The sequence below is a fragment of the Dipteris shenzhenensis genome, chromosome 2, assembly GCF_047967505.1.
Source record: "Dipteris shenzhenensis isolate YYH24624 ecotype China chromosome 2, Dip_SZ_1.0, whole genome shotgun sequence".
In the NCBI taxonomy this organism is placed as follows: Eukaryota; Viridiplantae; Streptophyta; class Polypodiopsida; order Gleicheniales; family Dipteridaceae; genus Dipteris; species Dipteris shenzhenensis.
Window position 1 is genome coordinate 58,256,410 of NC_141597.1, and position 17,445 is coordinate 58,273,854.

A 17,445-nucleotide genomic window follows, 5' to 3' on the forward strand; every position below is an offset into this window, starting at 1 on the left:
AGCATGCTCATATGCTCTTATTTACATATGCTTTCTCTCTTTTTTTTCTTTTCCCCTCTCTTTTTTCCTCTCTTTTCTTCTTTTCCCCTCTCTCTTTTCCTTTTGTTTTCCCCTCTTCCTTCTCTTCCCTCTCTTTTTCCCTCTCTTTCATCGTCTCTTCTCTCTTTTCATAAGCATATGCTAAAGTAGATGCTTATGCTTATGCATGAGCATATGCTCATATGCTCATGCATAAGCATATGCATATGCTTTCTCTCTTTTCCCCGTCTCTTTTTCCCTCTCTTTTTTTCTTTTCCCCTCTCTTTTTACCACTATTTTCTTATTTTCTCCTCTCTTTTCTCCTCCTTTTCCCTATTCCTTTTCTTCTTTCCCCCTCTCTTTCATTTTCTTTTCTATCTTTTCATAAGCATATGCTAAAGTAGATGCTTATGCTTATGCATGAGCATATGCTCATATGCTCATGCATAAGCATAAGCATATGCTTTCTCTCTTTTCCCCCTCTCTTTTCCCTCTCTTTTTTCCTCTCTTTTCTTCTTTTCCTCTCCCTCTTTCCTTCTCTTTCCCCCTCTTTCTTCTCTTTTTTTCCTCTCTCGTTCATCCTCTTTTTTCTCTCTTTTCATAAGCATATGCTTAAGTAGATCCTTATGCTTATGCATGAGCATATGCTCATATGCTTTCTCTCTTTTTCCCTCTCTTCTTCTTTTCCCCTCTCTTTTTCCAACTCTTTTCTTTTTTTCCCTCTCTTTTCTCCTTCTCTTTTCCCCTCTTCCTTCTCTTTCTTTTCCCTCTCTTTTCCCCTCTCTTTCATTTTCTTTTCTCTCTTTTCATAAGCATATGCTAAATTAGATACTTATGCTTATGCATGACCATATGCTCATATGCTCATGCATAAGCATAAGCATATGATTTCTCTCTTTTTCCCTCTCTTGTCTTCTTTTTCCCTCTCCTTTTTCCACTCTTTTCTTCTTTTCCCCTCTCTTTTCTCTCTTTTCTCCTTAACCGTATTTGGTTCTTTTTTCTTTTGCTCCTTAGCCGTATTTGGCTCTTTTTTTTTCAAACAGATGCTAAATGGAACAACCACGTCCTCACCCACGATTGTCCTCCCAAAACCCCGACCCGGTTCCCACGTTGGGGTGATTCGAGACATCTCTTCTTTGCTAGCTCATGTAAAAGAGAAGATTGCGCACGATAATAACTGGGTGAAGTACAACATCCAAGTGCATTCGCTTGGGTGGGGTCCAAGCCGAAGGTGCATGGAGTAGGGGCGACTGAGGAATGCACAACACAACCTATGGGATATCCATAGGTTTTGGAGAGATTGCCACGACCACTGGAGCACCAAAGATCAATGTATAAAGGACATAATGGGTTGTGTGGAGGCTTTGATGGAGAGTCAATACGTAATCCCTAAAGAGGATGACCTCATATTAGAAGAAGTGGAGGATGAGGTCCGGAGTGACCCACCAAGCGGCTCGGAGGAGGAAAGTACCTCACACAGTAATGCAAAGCAATAGACCTCCTCCACTATTTTGGCATTTTTGGAGAATGTCTCTTTTGGAGACAAATTTTGCTTAAGCATACTTTTGGAGACATATTTTGCACTCTCTTTTTGTACATGACAACTCTTGTTTAATAATAGTATTTTTGGCGATTTTTTTTATATATGAAAACCTTCTTGGATTCCACTTGTCTTTCATAAATATTTGTCCTTTCAAAACTGGCTTTTCATAACTGTCTTAAGTAAATAATTGTCCTTTTTGCGTTGATGTCATTTCATAATTTTCTTAAGTGATTAATTGTCTTTTCATAATTTCTTGAGTTTGAATTTCATAATTGTCTTAAGTAATTAATTGTCTTTCTACATCTTACCTGCTCTTGAGTTTGTTTTTGTTTTCATGTTTGTGTGTGCATTTCTCCAATGCCCCCAAATTAGACATGAGATCACGTCGTACATCCGATGAGTACGAAAATTCTCATAAGAGGAGACATCATGATCTCTACTCTCTGGAGGACTTTGATTCCACTTAGCCAACTCCTCAGGGGCCTACCCTTGTGACTACCCCTGGCCCGACTTCTCTTAGGCCTGGCACTGTGACTACCCCTTGGGGAACTCCTTTGCTAGCATCCCATGGCTTCACCAGGAGTTCCGACGAGTGTGTCACATAGATGAGCGATGTGGAGGCAACACAATTCCTCTCTGCTATCCCCAAGGACCTAAGCTATTCCCTCTCCTACACTGACGGTTGGACCTACTTGATAGCCATCCCCTCTAGCTTTTTCAACCGAGGGGTCATCACCTGGACATACCCATCGTAAGTGAAGGAAGAGTAGGAAGGGTCGAGGCTACTGTGTTGACTCGGGAGATGTAGATGAGTTAGCACACTCACATCCCTATAGGTCTCCACTTGGTCATGAGACCTAGTACTAGTCATGTCCCTTGCCCTCTCCCACTCCCTCTGCTACTCCTTGCTTCATAAGCGCTTGTAGTAACACCCCTCGCTCTAGCTCTGCCACTCCCATGACTCCTCCTTTCTCACTCGAGGACTTGTACTATCAAATCACTAGGGGTGGAGAGATAATAGAAAATAAAAAGGGCTCAGAAGTGCTGGCCACCATGAGGCAGTTCATGAGCCACCACTTTAAGAGCGGCATAGCTACTGACTGGAGGTACCAGGATGACGAAAAGAAGAAGGCAATCATCGATGAATTGAAAAGATAATACCCTAATCCCTAAGAAAGAAACATTAGTGGGGAAAAACAGGGCTTGCTGTGGCCTTGTTTAGCCCCACTAATGTTTTTTTAAAGTTCTATTAAGGGTTGCTATATAGCGATGCTTTACTAGTGTCACTATATAGTGACATTTACCAGAGTCACTATATAGCGATGTTTATATAGTGACATTTCTTTTCCAATGTTAATAGCGACGTAAAAACCGACCTTTGCACCCGTCAAAAAAAAACTTTTGTGTAAAAAAGGTCGGTATTTCTATCGAAAAATGGCGTGTGCCTTATAGTGTCTCAAGAAGAGAAAGAAGAAGAGGAGTCTTGATTCATGTCCATTACCACATGAGTTTTGAGTTTTTCGATGAATTTGACATGATCATTCATACATTAGATATAAGATGTATCACATCATACATGATACATTATATATCTATTTTGTCATCATTGATCAATGCTTCATTTATGTTAGATAGACTATAGTAGAGTTAATGTTTTAATTTCATTATTTTGAAGGTTGAATCTTGATTCTTGATATAAATATGTGGGTTTAAACTTTATACTTCAAACTTTAAATTATGTGTTTCTATCATGTGGACTACGATGATAGGTTTGGGGTTAGAGTTCATACTATAGGTACTAAAATGCTATCTCTAGCCCCCCCTTCCCGCCCTCTCTCTCCTCCCCCCTTACCTTCTGTCCCTCTTTTTTGGATCAGAAAAGAATAATTTGCAAAGACAACGTACTTGACATACCTAAAGTTTTTTCATATGACATCATATTGATATTTCATACCATATCTAATGGATGTTACCACGTATTTTAGAAGCTTTAATAACATGGGTAAGAGGAGGAGTTAAGATCTAAGGCACAAGGAGCTTCCCAGGATAGGTAGACTATGGGTCAGGAGCTTGTTCAATGATGAGCTCTATCTAAGAATAAAGGCTTCGTTTTGCAATTCTTGGCCACCCTAGTTAAGCTATAAAAACTATTATGATCATAGGATAGCCACCAAACTCTCAATTGTCATTAGACGATGGTACAAAACTTGACAAGAAAAGCCATGACAAGTGTGAAAAGCACATTTTTTGAAATTACATGCTACCTTGGAATTGTGCTTGGAATTGTGCAGTAGTTTGGAATTCCCAAACATTCATGGCCTTTGAAAATGTTAACATCTAGGGAGGGAAAAAGACAATTAGGATTGTAGATTTGTGCAATTACCATCTTCTCCCAATTGATCAATTGCTCTTGATTCCCTTATAATGCGATTTATTGAAATGATGACACATCTACCCATCATCACTTTAAGTTTCAAGCGAATCAAATTTGAAATACAAATAGAATTTGTGTGTCATTGATAATAAAAAGACAAGATATAACTGAATGGATCATCATCACAAGGCTAGATTAGTCTTAATTCAAAAATTAAGAAAGCCCACATGTTGGCACTTATTGTGAACTACACTAAAAAGATACGTATTCACTAGATTAACTTAGAGTTTGTTCATTCAGGCATATGATCATTTGAAAGTTGGTATTGCCATGTGAAGTTGTATCCTTTTATTTTCAATCTTACTACCTCATGGAGAAGCCACACATCAATAGCAGAGTAGGCAACATGCCATACATAAAATGAGCATCTAGTGATTCTTACAATCAAAACAATGGCTATGTATTTTACTAATATATGTATATATTAGTAAAATACATAGCCATTCTTACAATCAAAATATATGTATTCTCTTCTTTCCCCCTACCCACTACCCAACCTCTAACCACCACTACCCACTCCCCTCGTACACGACCTTTTTCTACTCGCTCTTCTTGATAGAGCATTATGCTCTTTATCTAATGCCGTCCTACCGCTCCTGATTTATGTGCCCTTATTCTGCCTAAGAGAACTACTGAGCGCATGCTTCTTTTCTGCGTCTTTACTCACACTCAGTATCCTTTTCCTCTAATGTAGCCTTGGCTTCCTTAGCTTGAATGACACTTTTTTGATCTTCTTTCTTGCTGTGCTCCGCCGACCCTTCATGACGGTACATGGTTTGTCTTCATGACCCTTCCTAGAGCTAAATTTGTAAGGTTAGCGCTATCCCTATTATTTTTCATTTTAATAATTCCCTACCTAATAATTTCCCCCTTTCTAGCCTAGTTTTTTAGTCCCTAAGAAACCCTTTGAATACTTTCATTTCAAACTATTTTTTCCTTTTTCCAACTCCTTTTACTTAAAAAAAAAAAAAAACTAAAACCTCCTTTTAAAATCTCTCTTAATGATTTTAATAGACCCTTCTAAAAGAAACTACCCCTACATTAAGCTTCCCATTCACATAACCAACCCCTTACCTTCCCTAACCCCCTATTCTTGCTAACTAACTATCCATGTGATCACTAACTATAATAGTAATAGACCTTTAATTTCCCCCTACCCAACTACCCAACCTCTAACCACCACTACCCACTCCCCTCGTACATGACCTTTTTCTACTCGCTCTTCTTGATAGAGCATTATGCTCTTTATCTAATGCCGTCCTACCACTCCCGATTTATGTGCCCTTATTCTGCCTAAGAAAACTACTGAGCGCATGCTTCTTTTCCGCGTCTTTACTCACACTCAGTATCCTTTTCCTCCAATGTAGCCTTGGCTTCCTTAGCTTGAATATCACTTTTTTGATCTTCTTTCTTGCTGCGCTCCGACCCTTCATGACTGTACATGGTTTGTCTTCATGACCCTTTCTCTCTCAGGATGAGTTTTTTTGGTTTAATGGCTTACCTCTTCACGTTTCTGTAAGTTTTCTGGTGGCTTTTTCTCTTGGCTTGTAAAGGCTGTCATTCGCTTCTCTTCTCATCCACCGCGCTGTTCTCGCTAATCTCCTTACTTCGTGGTTCTCAACTTTATTGTCTCTTATCTCGCTTACCTTCTTGTTCTATGCCTATCGACACTTGCTTGGTTGCCTGAGATGTAGCAACTTAACTCCTCTTTGGGTTTACGCTTTGCTTGACGGCCAACTCCTCCTTCTTGAGTTTCCCTCATTTTGTTTGGCAAAGATAATCTTGCTCCTTTACATAGTATGTCGGTATGGTACTACAGCTCTTTCTCTCGAGATTGATTGCGCTTTCCCTTGTGTTCTCCTCTGCCCCTTACAGCTCTCTGCTACTATTACTTCTTTGTACGAGGCTGATCCCTAGCACTATGGCTTCCTCTTAGCTCTCTGGTTCCTTATGATTGTTGCTTGCAAAGCTGTCACCTTTTCCTTTTCTTCTTACGTAGACAAGCCTCTTATATTGCTCATCCTACACAGCTCCTTCTTGGGGCATTTTTTCCACTTCATTAAGCCATGATTTGCTTTCCTCTGTCACTTTTGTCTCGCTTTACTCTTGAACCATAGTCGTTTTTGCTTGTTTGGTGCTACTTGTACTGGACTCCACGGGAGGTTGGTACTTTAAAGTTTCATCCACCTTCTGGCTTTGTCCCTTCTTCTGGCTGTTAGCCGTGCTTTTAACTTTTGCTCTTAGTTTTTCGATAGCCAGCTAATCTACGTGCTTTCTCAATCGGCTAATCTACGTACTCAGTCCTCACGATAGTTCTTGCAACTCTCTCTCTCAGGTACTTCGCTAAAGACCTACCATATTATTATTAGGCTAAAGTAGTTGCTATAGCAGTCTACATAATGAACAGGACTCCCACTGCAGCAATACATGGCATGACGCCAAAGGAGACGTATACTGGTAGAAAACTAGATATTTCTCATTTGAAAGTTTTTGGTTGCATTGCCTATGTTCATGTGCCAAATGAGTTGAGATCCAAGTTGGATCCAAAAGTTGAGAAGTGCATCTTTATTGATTATTCTCTGCAGCAAAAAGGGTATAGATGCTATAACCCTTCTACTCGTAAGTTTACAGTGAGCAGAGATGTTTTTTATGAGATGAGCAGCTGGTATAAACCAATAAATGTGATTGATGATGTGGATGCACAAAATGGTAATGCTGCACAGAATTCACAGCAGCAATCACAAAATATTAGTGGACCTGTAGTGTCCTCTAGCAGTGGTTCACATACTTCGCCATGGACAGGCAAATTGAGCTATTGCTACTATTGTTCCTCTTCTGCTTACTTTTCATCCTTATTGTTAGTGCTTCTCCCCCATTTCGTTGCTACTACTACTACTAATACTACTACTACTCCCTCTTAGCATCCCTCTCTCCTTCTCCTACTTCCCTCCTATTGTGGTGCTACTCTTTCTCCTCATGTTTCTCTCTTGCTCCTCTTGTTTCCCCTCCTCTTCTTATTACATTTGTTGTTTTTCTCCTTCCCATATGCTCCTCGAACTCCCTCTTCTCATCCCCCTCTTTTCTTTTACCCTATCATCTTGTTGTTGTCTCTCCTCCTCCTTCTACTTCTTATCATCCCTATCCTACGTAGGAGAATTTGGACAAAAGACTATAAAAGCAACACGTCCACTCATTTGCAAGCGTGCATCGATTTGGATCCTTATTTCAATCTTCCTCAAGCTCCCATGTGGTCATTAGTAGAACTGTTATCACAATACTATTGGATCGATATCCTTGGTCTTCCTCAAGCTCTGATGTGGTCATTAGTAGAACCACTATCACAATACAATTGTATTACTAACAGTATTCCATAGCACTATCTCAGTGTTATACCACTATCATAGTACTATTATGTCAATATCACAGGACTCACTAGCATTGTATTTGGATACAAGAGTATTGTATCACTCCTATATGTCCATTACAACACTAGCACTACACTACTATGACTCCACTAAAGTTCTATCCTGGACTACTACTATGACAAGGTTACACCACAATTAGTGCCATAGCAATATTTATGTAGTTGCATGGGGGTCTACTACTATAGTCATATATTTAACTATTGTTGCAAATGTATGTAATTTAAAGACCAACATACTTTGGACAAAGATGGGGTGTTACTTGCCAATTTTGATGCAAAGGTTTGATATTGATTGTAGGGTTGAATTTCATAGGGCATCTATCATAAATAGACTCTTACACTTCGACAAACATCCTGAATATTGGAACTTTAATTCATACTTTTATGTTTCTCTACATCATGATGAAGGGGAGTTTAATGCAAGTTTGATTTTCATATTTTTATGTATAGTGCTTTATATATAGTTACTCTTGTTTTTGAGAAGGAAGTGTTTGTCATGGAGGTTTGGTAGTTTAAAATGGGCTGTTCTACCTTCTCTCTTTTTTTATAAAATGGGTTTGGTACTTATTAAATATTTTGTTTAGTAGTTTAAAACCAGTTGTTCTATGTTATCTTTTTTTTAATATCATTTTTTATTTTATAGTTTACTTATTCTTTAGTTTTATTTTGTATTTTTGTTTTAAAATTCTATTTGGACTAAATTTTACCAAGTCCCAAATGAAAAGAATTCAAAAATGTATTAGTGAAAAAGGGAAGGGTAAAGAAGAGAGTGATTAATGAAAGTTCCTCTGGCATCCCCTCCCTCTAATACCATTATACTTCTTTTACGACATCTTCATTTAGCCTTGCAAATAATGGATGTCTTGAGTTCAAGCCCGCATTTTGCATGAAATTTTGAAGCTATTTCTTCGACCTTTGCTTGATTGGTATACTCCACCTTTTCACTAAGAAATCAATTATCGAAAAATAGAGGCCTTCTCTCCTTAGGTAAAGCTATGTACAAAATAATCTATTGAGATTAAGGGTCTTTTGTAAAGGTAGATGGAAACTATAGATGAGCAAACTATTGGAGGAATTAAGTGAGAGCCAGTAAGGGTTTATGAGAGATACATAATAGAGATCCTTTAAGAATCACTAGATGGAATTATGGTGAAGGGGCTCTCTCGCTGTATACCTTGATCCTCTTATAAGATTTCTTTCCAAATATGAGAACAACCAATAGGATAAAACCTTTCAAGTGGAAGTGAATGTTAGATCCAAAATGAATGACAATACTAGTCATAGATCTCCCAATGAGCCCATGTTTCAATCTCCAATGCTGGTACATCATACAATACTAGATAACATAGACAAGAGTTAAAAGTCTTTTTGCAGGAATGGAAGCCCATACAGGTGAATGGAAAGCACTTATAAATTGTAGCTACTAATGAGGAACCACCAAATGGTACACTAGTAAGGAACCACCAAATGGTACACTAGACATTCAAGCCAACCTATAAATGAAGTGGTAAGTGGAAAAATTTGAAAGACATACTCTTCAAATTTGGAAGATAATGCCCCACACAAAGTTACATATGAGAAGAAAAGATCATATCCCTGCCTGATAGGATGAACCCCAAACAACCAGAAGGACTTGACAAAGCAAGCAGTAGAAAACCTCTCTCTCTCTCTCTCTCTCTCTCTCTCTCTCTCTCTCTATACACACACACACACACACACACCATAAAACTAGAATACATCAAATTTTACAGTTAAAAATCTCCTATAAAGAGACAAGGGGAGGGGGTTTTGTAAGAGACACTTGCTACATCTAGAGGAAAAGAGAGAAACAAAAAAAAGAATGCCTTGGTAAGCAAAGCTACACGTATGTATTACACTTTCAAAATACTGAAAAGAGCAATGGAAGGAGCTGAAAAACAATGGACTTGTAAGTAACACAGTGAACAAGCAAAGAAAGAGAATTCAACAAAGGTGCAGTTCAGCTCAGAACTAATAACACTGGCATAAATGAAAAAGACTGCAAAAAAGTATTATTGGTAGCTCAAGTGACAACTAAACCGACCTAATTGAATGGTACCAATCACAATGCAATAGGGAAGTAAGAAAACTCAAATATCCAGATACACGGACATATATTTGATGTTCTCTAGATTGAAATCTCACTTAAAAGTGAAGGGAACATCAGAGAAATAGAACTCCTCGCAAAGTCATGTTTTTAAAACCATCACAAAAGACTTTTCCCATACCAATTTTCCCTCAAGCACCATTTTGATAGGTCAGAATGCACTGAGCTTTCAATAGGATGTATACGCTAAAGCAGAACACATGTCATGCACCTGAAAAGAAACCTGCATCCCCTCCAAATATGAGCGTGCTACAAACAATCCTGGTCCAAAATGCTTTGCCACTTCATCAAGGCTGACTGAAAGGTCTGCACGTGCCTTAAAAAGCTCATAATGGTGATACGTCTCCATGATGCGAGGGAAGAACACCTTCATGAGATCAGTGACCACCTTGTTAAAATTCAAATGAAATCATTGCTATTGCGAATATGCACATCAAGTAGACACCTTCCATGCCCACCAGATGCATACGTTAAGAAGATTAAAATCCTCTTCTACAGGATTCAAAAAAGTGGTGAAACCTGATCAGCTACATAGTTCAGCATATGCACTTGCCTCGGTCAACCTGCATAACCTGTCAGTCAGTCCCTCGTGGTACAGAAGCCATTTGACAGGATAATGCTGGAAACTTCTACTGAATCAAAACAAACATTCTTGCTCCTTGGGACAATGGTCTTCTGTCAGGCTTGCTCACATCTTAAGCTGCACCACCATAATACGTAGGCAATGCACCACCAGCAGGTGTCGAGCTTGAATGCAGACTCGGTTGAACAGCCTGTGCATTGGCATAGCCACCTCCATATTGTGCATACTGGGCAGCACCATATTGTCCAGCTGCCCCAACAGCTCCGTATTGAGCACCAGGCAATCCTGCATAGGCAGGCTGTCCAGTGTATGCAGCAGCCAAATTTGGAGGATACCCAGCAAAACCAATGGAAGGACCTGTAGCAGTTTGTACTTGGGGCCTCGGGTAGCTTGCTAAGTTTTGGTTGACTGAGTATCCAGGTTGCACTTGAGAGACCATCTGCACTGGCTGTGGAGTGGCCACCTGAGTAGGAACTTTATCCTTTTGACCTTCAATGGCAAGCTTCACTATGACGTTGCGGCCCTGCTAGAGATTATCCCCTTCAGTTTTTTTTTTTTTTGGGGGGGGGGGGGGGGGGAGAGAGAGAGAGAGAGAGAGAGAGAACTGCCCAAAAACTTGGAAAAAAACACATTACTTTACAGGTTGCCACGCTACACTTAATTCTGTTAGGTTAGATTAAGCACGCCCATGTAGTACAACTAATATTTGAAAACAGCTGGAGATAAAATTATATATCTTGCCTCAATATTTTTGTTAGGATCCTCGATGGCCCTTCTGGCTGCTTCAACACTTTTAAAGGTCACAAATGCAAAACCCCTAGCGATCAAATGGAAAAGGCATCAGTTCCTCAGACCAAACCTTGAATTAATCCAAATTGTCTCATTAATTGAAAATTGGTTACCTTGACTTGTTGGAATTCTTGTCATAAGCCACAGACCCTTCCTCAATTTCACCATATTGAGAGAAGATCCTGATCAATGTCTCATTTGAAGTATCATAGGACAAGCCACCAATGTAAAGCTTCCTCTGTGCTTGATCGACTGCGGCAGTGGGATTGATTGTTCCAGTAGCTGCTAAGTTGCAAACAGAAATGCGTCCCTGAATTCCCAATAGCAGCAAGTGAGTCATACATATTTGAAACTAGGCCCCAATACATTCAAGTTGCACTCCCTTTAAAAAGAACCAGAACACTCACATCTATGGTCTTGCTTGGCTCCTTTAAAGCCCTTTGCGCTGAATCCATATGTTTAAAAGTTATGAAGCCAAATCCACGAGACTTCCCAGTAGCTTTGTCAACAATGACTGCACCCTCTTCGATTTCACCATATTGCTCAAAAGCCTGATGCAGACCCACCCCCCACCCCCCCCCCCACACAAAAAAAAAACAAACAAAAAACAAAACAAAACAAAACAAAGAAAAAGAATTAGCAGCTGAAGTCAATATAAACTATTCCACCTATCTCTTCGGCACTCAATCAGGACCCTCTGTCGTAGTAACTTCTGGCCTTCTCATAATAACAGGCCTCAAGCCAAGCCCCTTACATAAGATCCCATGTCTACCAGAGTCAGCATCACCAATTACAAACATGCAGTCATTGTCTCCAGAACTTCTCGGTTCAAGTAAAACACAAGCCAAGGGTCAGTTCAAATCATACTCATCAGCATTGACACAGACAAAAGACAAGCAAGCACACCACCCATGCACTCACATCACGCAGAGCCTGTGAAGAAGTCTCCCAAGCCAGCCCACGCACAAAGAGCTTCCGATGAGCAGGATCCTTGCTTGCAACATCCCTAATATCATCTGCAATCGCAGGGTATTGAGAACCTCTGCATAATACCAACCACAAGCATCTCCAGTCAATCCATTCACTAATGCAATATCCAGCCAAGCAAACAATAGATCAGCCATGCCAACTTAAAACAGAACTTCAGGCTCTCCATACTAAACCACGCCAATGACAAACCTTGCCTCCAAAAGGTGAAAAAGTGCAACAGAGATAACTGTTGGATGATCTACTTCTGCAGATTAGATACAAAAGCAACACACAGTTTCCATGGTAGGCTCACCCCGCCTGCTGCTGTCACCGCTTCAATGACTATACCTAAACCGATATACGTTGTACTGCAACACGTCTTCACTTTAAATAAGATGAGGATGGGCATATTTCTGATCGGATAAGAAACAACGTTTGCCTCCCCAAGCCTAGCACGTTGATTCAATAATTCAATTTACAAATTCAATCCCCAACACAGACCAATGAAACTACAAGAATTCTAACAAGGAGGAAAATTTATTCTGGGTACAATCAAAGCTATTCCGGGCAAGGACAGTGAAAGTCAAGCTTCAAACCACGACCTCGAAATGTCTAAAAGGAGATTGAAAATCGGAGTTTTTAAAATCTTGTGTTCGTGAAGGACTTACGGGAAACGGGTCTAGAGGACTTACGCGTCAGCAAGTAGGGTCACAAGCTGTTCCTTGCTGAGAGGATCCAAAAGCATCTTAAGATCATCTTTGGACAGAGCAGGCGCCAATCCGTTGCTGTCGTCATTGAGCTTCCTCTTCTTAGTATCCTCACCGACGTAATCCATTTTCCTGCGAGAAGCTCGTCTCTAAGACTTGTAACTGGGCGTGAATCTGCAAGAAAGTGCAAAATCAAGTGCATTTTCAGAAATCCCTCTGTGATAAATTCCCCAGGCAGGAGGTCTCGATCCTTGAAGAAAAGGAGTCCTCGCAGGAAAGTAAGAAAGGAAATTGGCTTTACCTAATGAGGAAAAGGGAGGAAAGCTAGAAAGGAAGAGCGATAATCCAGTATGCCACCTTGGAACTCAGAAGTGTAGAAGTGTACAATAGCCAGCCACCTTGTCAAACTAAAACGGAGTTTATACAGCCAAAAAGTTCAAGCCCTTGGCAGCTCACGATTGCTAACCCACTCATAAAGCTGGCTACTTTATGTCACCAATGTGTAGCATTTGGAAGAGATGGAATGGCCCAATCATGTAGCAATTGAAGGAGGTGGAGGCTTTCATGGATCCAAACTAGGACATCAACCCTTCGTACCACCTTTTGGAGCATGTAAACCCATCCTAAGGCTGGCAAGTTACACAGCAGAGCACCCGCCTAAGCCAAATAAACTGGCTATTGTACATATACAGTGCCGAGGGGCTGGTGGTCAAAAAATCAATTACGTAGCGTGAGGTGGAGGACTTTGATAAATATTTTGAATAAAGAAATCCCCCGCCCAAGAACATGGATGGGGGGGTCTTACCCACCCAAACTTGGACGGGCAGCAAAATTCGCGAATCAAATTACGACTCTACATGTGGTGGAGTGCATTTACTTTTTTGGCCAGGAGGGTAGATGGTTTCGATGAAATATAGTGCTTGACTTCAAGGGAAAGACCTAGTTGCCTATGTGCAACACACGTGAATAATTTGCACAAGATGAAGTTACAAGGTAGATGGAGATGCACATAGGAATGTGTGCATGTACATGCACACACCCGCATGTGTACACACACACACACACACACAAAATAAGTGCACACAAGTTACAATCTCATATAGCTCACCATAAATATCAGATCTAGAGCAATCCAATTGAATCCATTGCATTGACCATTGCATCATCAAATGTTATCCAAGCAAAAGAAACAAATCTAACTTTTCAATAAGAAAATAAATCCTACGAACCTCAACCATCACTCCATGTTCACATCACGGCAACCTTAGCCATCACTTCATGTTCACAATCACATTTTTTATTGTAGTTGTGGTAAACCCTTACCCCAACATGCAAGATATTGGAGCGGTCAACCACTTATGCAAGCACAATGGACACTCACTCTCTCATAGTCTTCCTCAGCACAATATACACTTAGTCTCTCACAATCTGCCTCTCTTAGATTCTTGCGTCTCGAATGTGGTCCACCTTACCTAACACACTAGATACAAGAGCTATGAACTAATCTCTTGCAGAAGAAACCAATCTAGCTTCTCAAGAAAAATGCATGTTGGAAGCCTCCCTTTGTCTTGTAGTCAAAAGAAAGGTCATATACCACAGAAGGTCCACTGAGGAGAAGGGGCGCAAATCTGCGTCAGAGCGCCCTTACCCAGCATGCAGGATATTGGAGCAATCAACCACTTTTGCAACTCTTTTGCAAGCACAATGTACACGCACTCTCTCATAGTCTTCCCCTCATAGATTCTTATGACTCAATTATGGTCCACCTTACCCTACCACACTAGGTGTAGGAGCTATGGATTACAATCTTGCCAAAAGAAACCAATCTAAATTTTCTAGAAAAACAAATGTTGGAAACCTCACCCATCACACCATGTTCACATTTGCATTCATTGTCTTGTAGTTGTGGGAAACCCTTACCCTAAAATGTAAGAAGTTGATGCAATTGTCCACTTTTATAAGAACAATGAGCACTCACTCTCTTGCCATCTTCCTCTCAATTGTAGTCCACCTCACCCCACTACGCTAGCTAGTGCGGAAGCTATGGACCACAATCTTGCAAAAGAAACCAATCTAACATTGGAAGAAAAACAAATGTTGGAAACCTCACCCATCACTCCATGTTCACAATTGCATTCATGCAATGTCTTGCAATTGCAGTAAATAATTTGTCCCATCATGCAATGCAGTCGACCATTTTTGCAAGAATAATGAATACTCTCTCTTAGATTCTTGTGACTCAATTGTGGCCCACCTTACCCTACCATACTAGGTGCAAGAGCTATGGACTACAATCTTTCCAATAGAAATCAATTTAACTTTTCAAGAAAAATAGATGTTGGAAACATGTTCACAATCATGTTCATTGTCTTGTAAATGTGGCCCCAACATGCAAGATATTAGAGTTGATCACTTATCCAAAAATAATGAAAACTCACTCTCTTACACAGTCTTCCTCCCTTAGATTCTTGTGACTCAAATATGGTCCACCTTACCTCACCACACTAGGTGCATGAGCTATGGACTACAACCTTGCCAAATGAAAAGTGCTTACGACTCTCGCAATCATTTTGGATGTAAAAAAGAAGTGGATAAATTTTAATATTATCGTTGATACATGCCACATTATTGTCAACGATAATAGGCATACTACCACAAGTAATAGGCCTTTTACCATCGATAATAGGCCTAATACCATTGGTAATAGGCATAATGCTGTCGATAATAGGCCTAATACCACTAGCAATAGGCCTACTATCGATGGTAGTGGGTCTACTACTGCCAATACTATGCCTTTTACCTTTGATAATAGGCCAATTACTATCGATAATAGGTCCATTAATGGCATTAATGTTATCCAATAATTGGTTGTTTTTTTCAAGTTACTAATTATTCTCACACTATTTGGGACCAATGTTTGTGAATGGTGCATTAATGCAAACATGAAAACATCAATAAAATCCCCAATCAATCTAGTACGACATCTTAAGTTTTTCATCTTGGCTTTGGAAGGCATGGCATGCCTCTAGCAATCCATGGACTCCTCATCTCCAACCCTTGATCATCTTGTTCAAAGACAACAAGCCTTCCATGAGGACAAAGTAGTGAGTCTACCACTATTTACATAGCCCATCTTGGCAAAGATGATGAACTTTCCACAAGGCTATTATCAGAATGTAAAAGATGTGATTTGATTGAGATGTGGTGAATATCCAATCACCCTTATCTACCCCATCACATGCAAACACAATAACCGTTGATGTTTTTTATGTAAGCATAACAACTAGAAAGATGGACTTACAAAACTAAATAGCAAAACGCTATGGTGAGGTATGAGAAAATAAGCCAATTGGTTGAATGGGTTACAAAAGTAAGCTTCACCTCCACAAAAAGGTTTACATATGCAACACATAGTTAGTTGTCAAGAGCCATAAGCAAGAGTATGAAATAGAAAATGTGAAGCCTTTGCACCGATTGCAAAGAAAGTATTGTTAGAATTTGCATTAGCTTCTCACTTTGATCGGCCAATTTATAAAACGAACATGAAAATGCATTGATGAATGGTAAATGATCCAATCAAAAGAATGTGTGGGGTTAAAGGACATGCAAATGTACTTTGTGAATAGGCCCCCCCCAATCAATAACAAACAGCTATTAATTAATTAGTCTCACGTGGTGGGGGAGGAGTGGTATATGTCCCCCCCAAAAAAAAGTCTCATGTGGTGGGGGAGGAGTGGTATATGGCAAAATATTAGGGATAGAGGGGGGACGGGGAGAGCATGAATTAAATAAAGGGGGGAGGGTGAGGGGCATTAATTATTCTCGTGCGGGGGGAGGGGGAGAGGCTTAATTAAATAAAGGGGGTAGGGGGAGGGGCATTAAATGGGATGGGGCTTGAGATTGGGGAGTGACATCCCAAAGGGGGAGGGGATGAGGGAGCACTTATAATACTAAATTGGTAGGAGAGGTGGATAAGAGAGGTGATTGTGGTTTACACAAATCCTTGAATGGATTGGGATAGGCACGAAGGGAGAGGTGATTGCGATTTACACAAATCCTTGGATTGAGATAGGCACCAAGGGAGAGGAGTGCTAAAATACATAATCTTCCAACCTTTTAATTCAAATCCATCAATCTACTTAAAAGACACAACACCTCTACCTTATTGTACTTTATGTTGATAGCTTGATTGTCATATTTAGATGGTATACTTATTTTTAGTGAAAGAGAAAATCACATACAAGTTTTTCGTATGAATTTTTTTGAAATATCCTCTATTTTAAAGGCATAAAAGTGGCATAATTTTGATAAAGGGATTGTATAACTAGAGAGTCTTTAATAGTTTTATATGCACGACTATAAATTGCTACCAACTTCCATGAAATCCAACATAAGACAATAGCTTAAGATAGATCTTTTAATACAAATCATCAACAATATAGATGGCTCATTAGCAACTTGATTTATTTAAACATCATTAGGCCTGACATTTCATAAAGGCAAGCCTGATTATAATCTCAAACATGACAAGATGAATTTTAACTTCTATGGCTAAGCATAGCTATCATGCCAAAAAGAAAGAGCCCGTTGTGCCCTTATATGCAATAAACATATAAGTAGAGGTTCAACAAACATTGCAAGTGAAGTAGTATGGTTTAGAATAATTCTATGAAAATTGATATTCTTTTTTATCTAAGAGCCTAGTGTTTCATAAAACCAATTGAGGTGTATTATCAATTCATCAAGGGAGAAGTTGTCACATTGCTAATTGTAGATATCTTCAATTGTAAAGCCACTTTTATTTCAACAAACTGAACTATGTTTGACATTAGGTTAGTATTTTCCAATGTAGC

General features: G+C 39.7%; 1 protein-coding gene across 4 annotated transcripts; it reads right to left on the reverse strand.

Annotated features, from left to right (window-relative positions):
• Window positions 1-9,482: 9,482 nt before the first annotated feature.
• LOC147905050 (UBP1-associated protein 2C-like) lies at window positions 9,483-12,948 on the reverse strand. 4 transcript variants are annotated; one of them, XR_015542613.1, is made up of 8 exons: window positions 12,894-12,948; window positions 12,578-12,766; window positions 11,838-11,958; window positions 11,324-11,467; window positions 11,030-11,226; window positions 10,869-10,944; window positions 9,655-10,650; window positions 9,483-9,617 (listed from the first exon to the last, which is right to left on the reverse strand). XR_015542613.1 is itself a non-coding variant. In XM_087389668.1 (8 exons), exons 2-7 carry the CDS (start codon window positions 12,718-12,720, stop codon window positions 10,240-10,242), a joined length of 1,092 nt encoding a protein of 363 aa, XP_087245794.1. In that variant the 5' UTR covers window positions 12,721-12,766; window positions 12,894-12,948; the 3' UTR covers window positions 9,483-10,107; window positions 10,237-10,239. The 4 variants fall into 4 exon arrangements, 3 of the variants coding, with proteins under 3 accessions (XP_087245794.1, XP_087245785.1, XP_087245774.1); XM_087389668.1 differs by having other exon boundaries at window positions 9,483-10,107; window positions 10,237-10,650; XM_087389659.1 differs by having other exon boundaries at window positions 9,483-10,650; window positions 12,578-12,724.
• Between the last annotated feature and the right edge of the window lie 4,497 nt (window positions 12,949-17,445).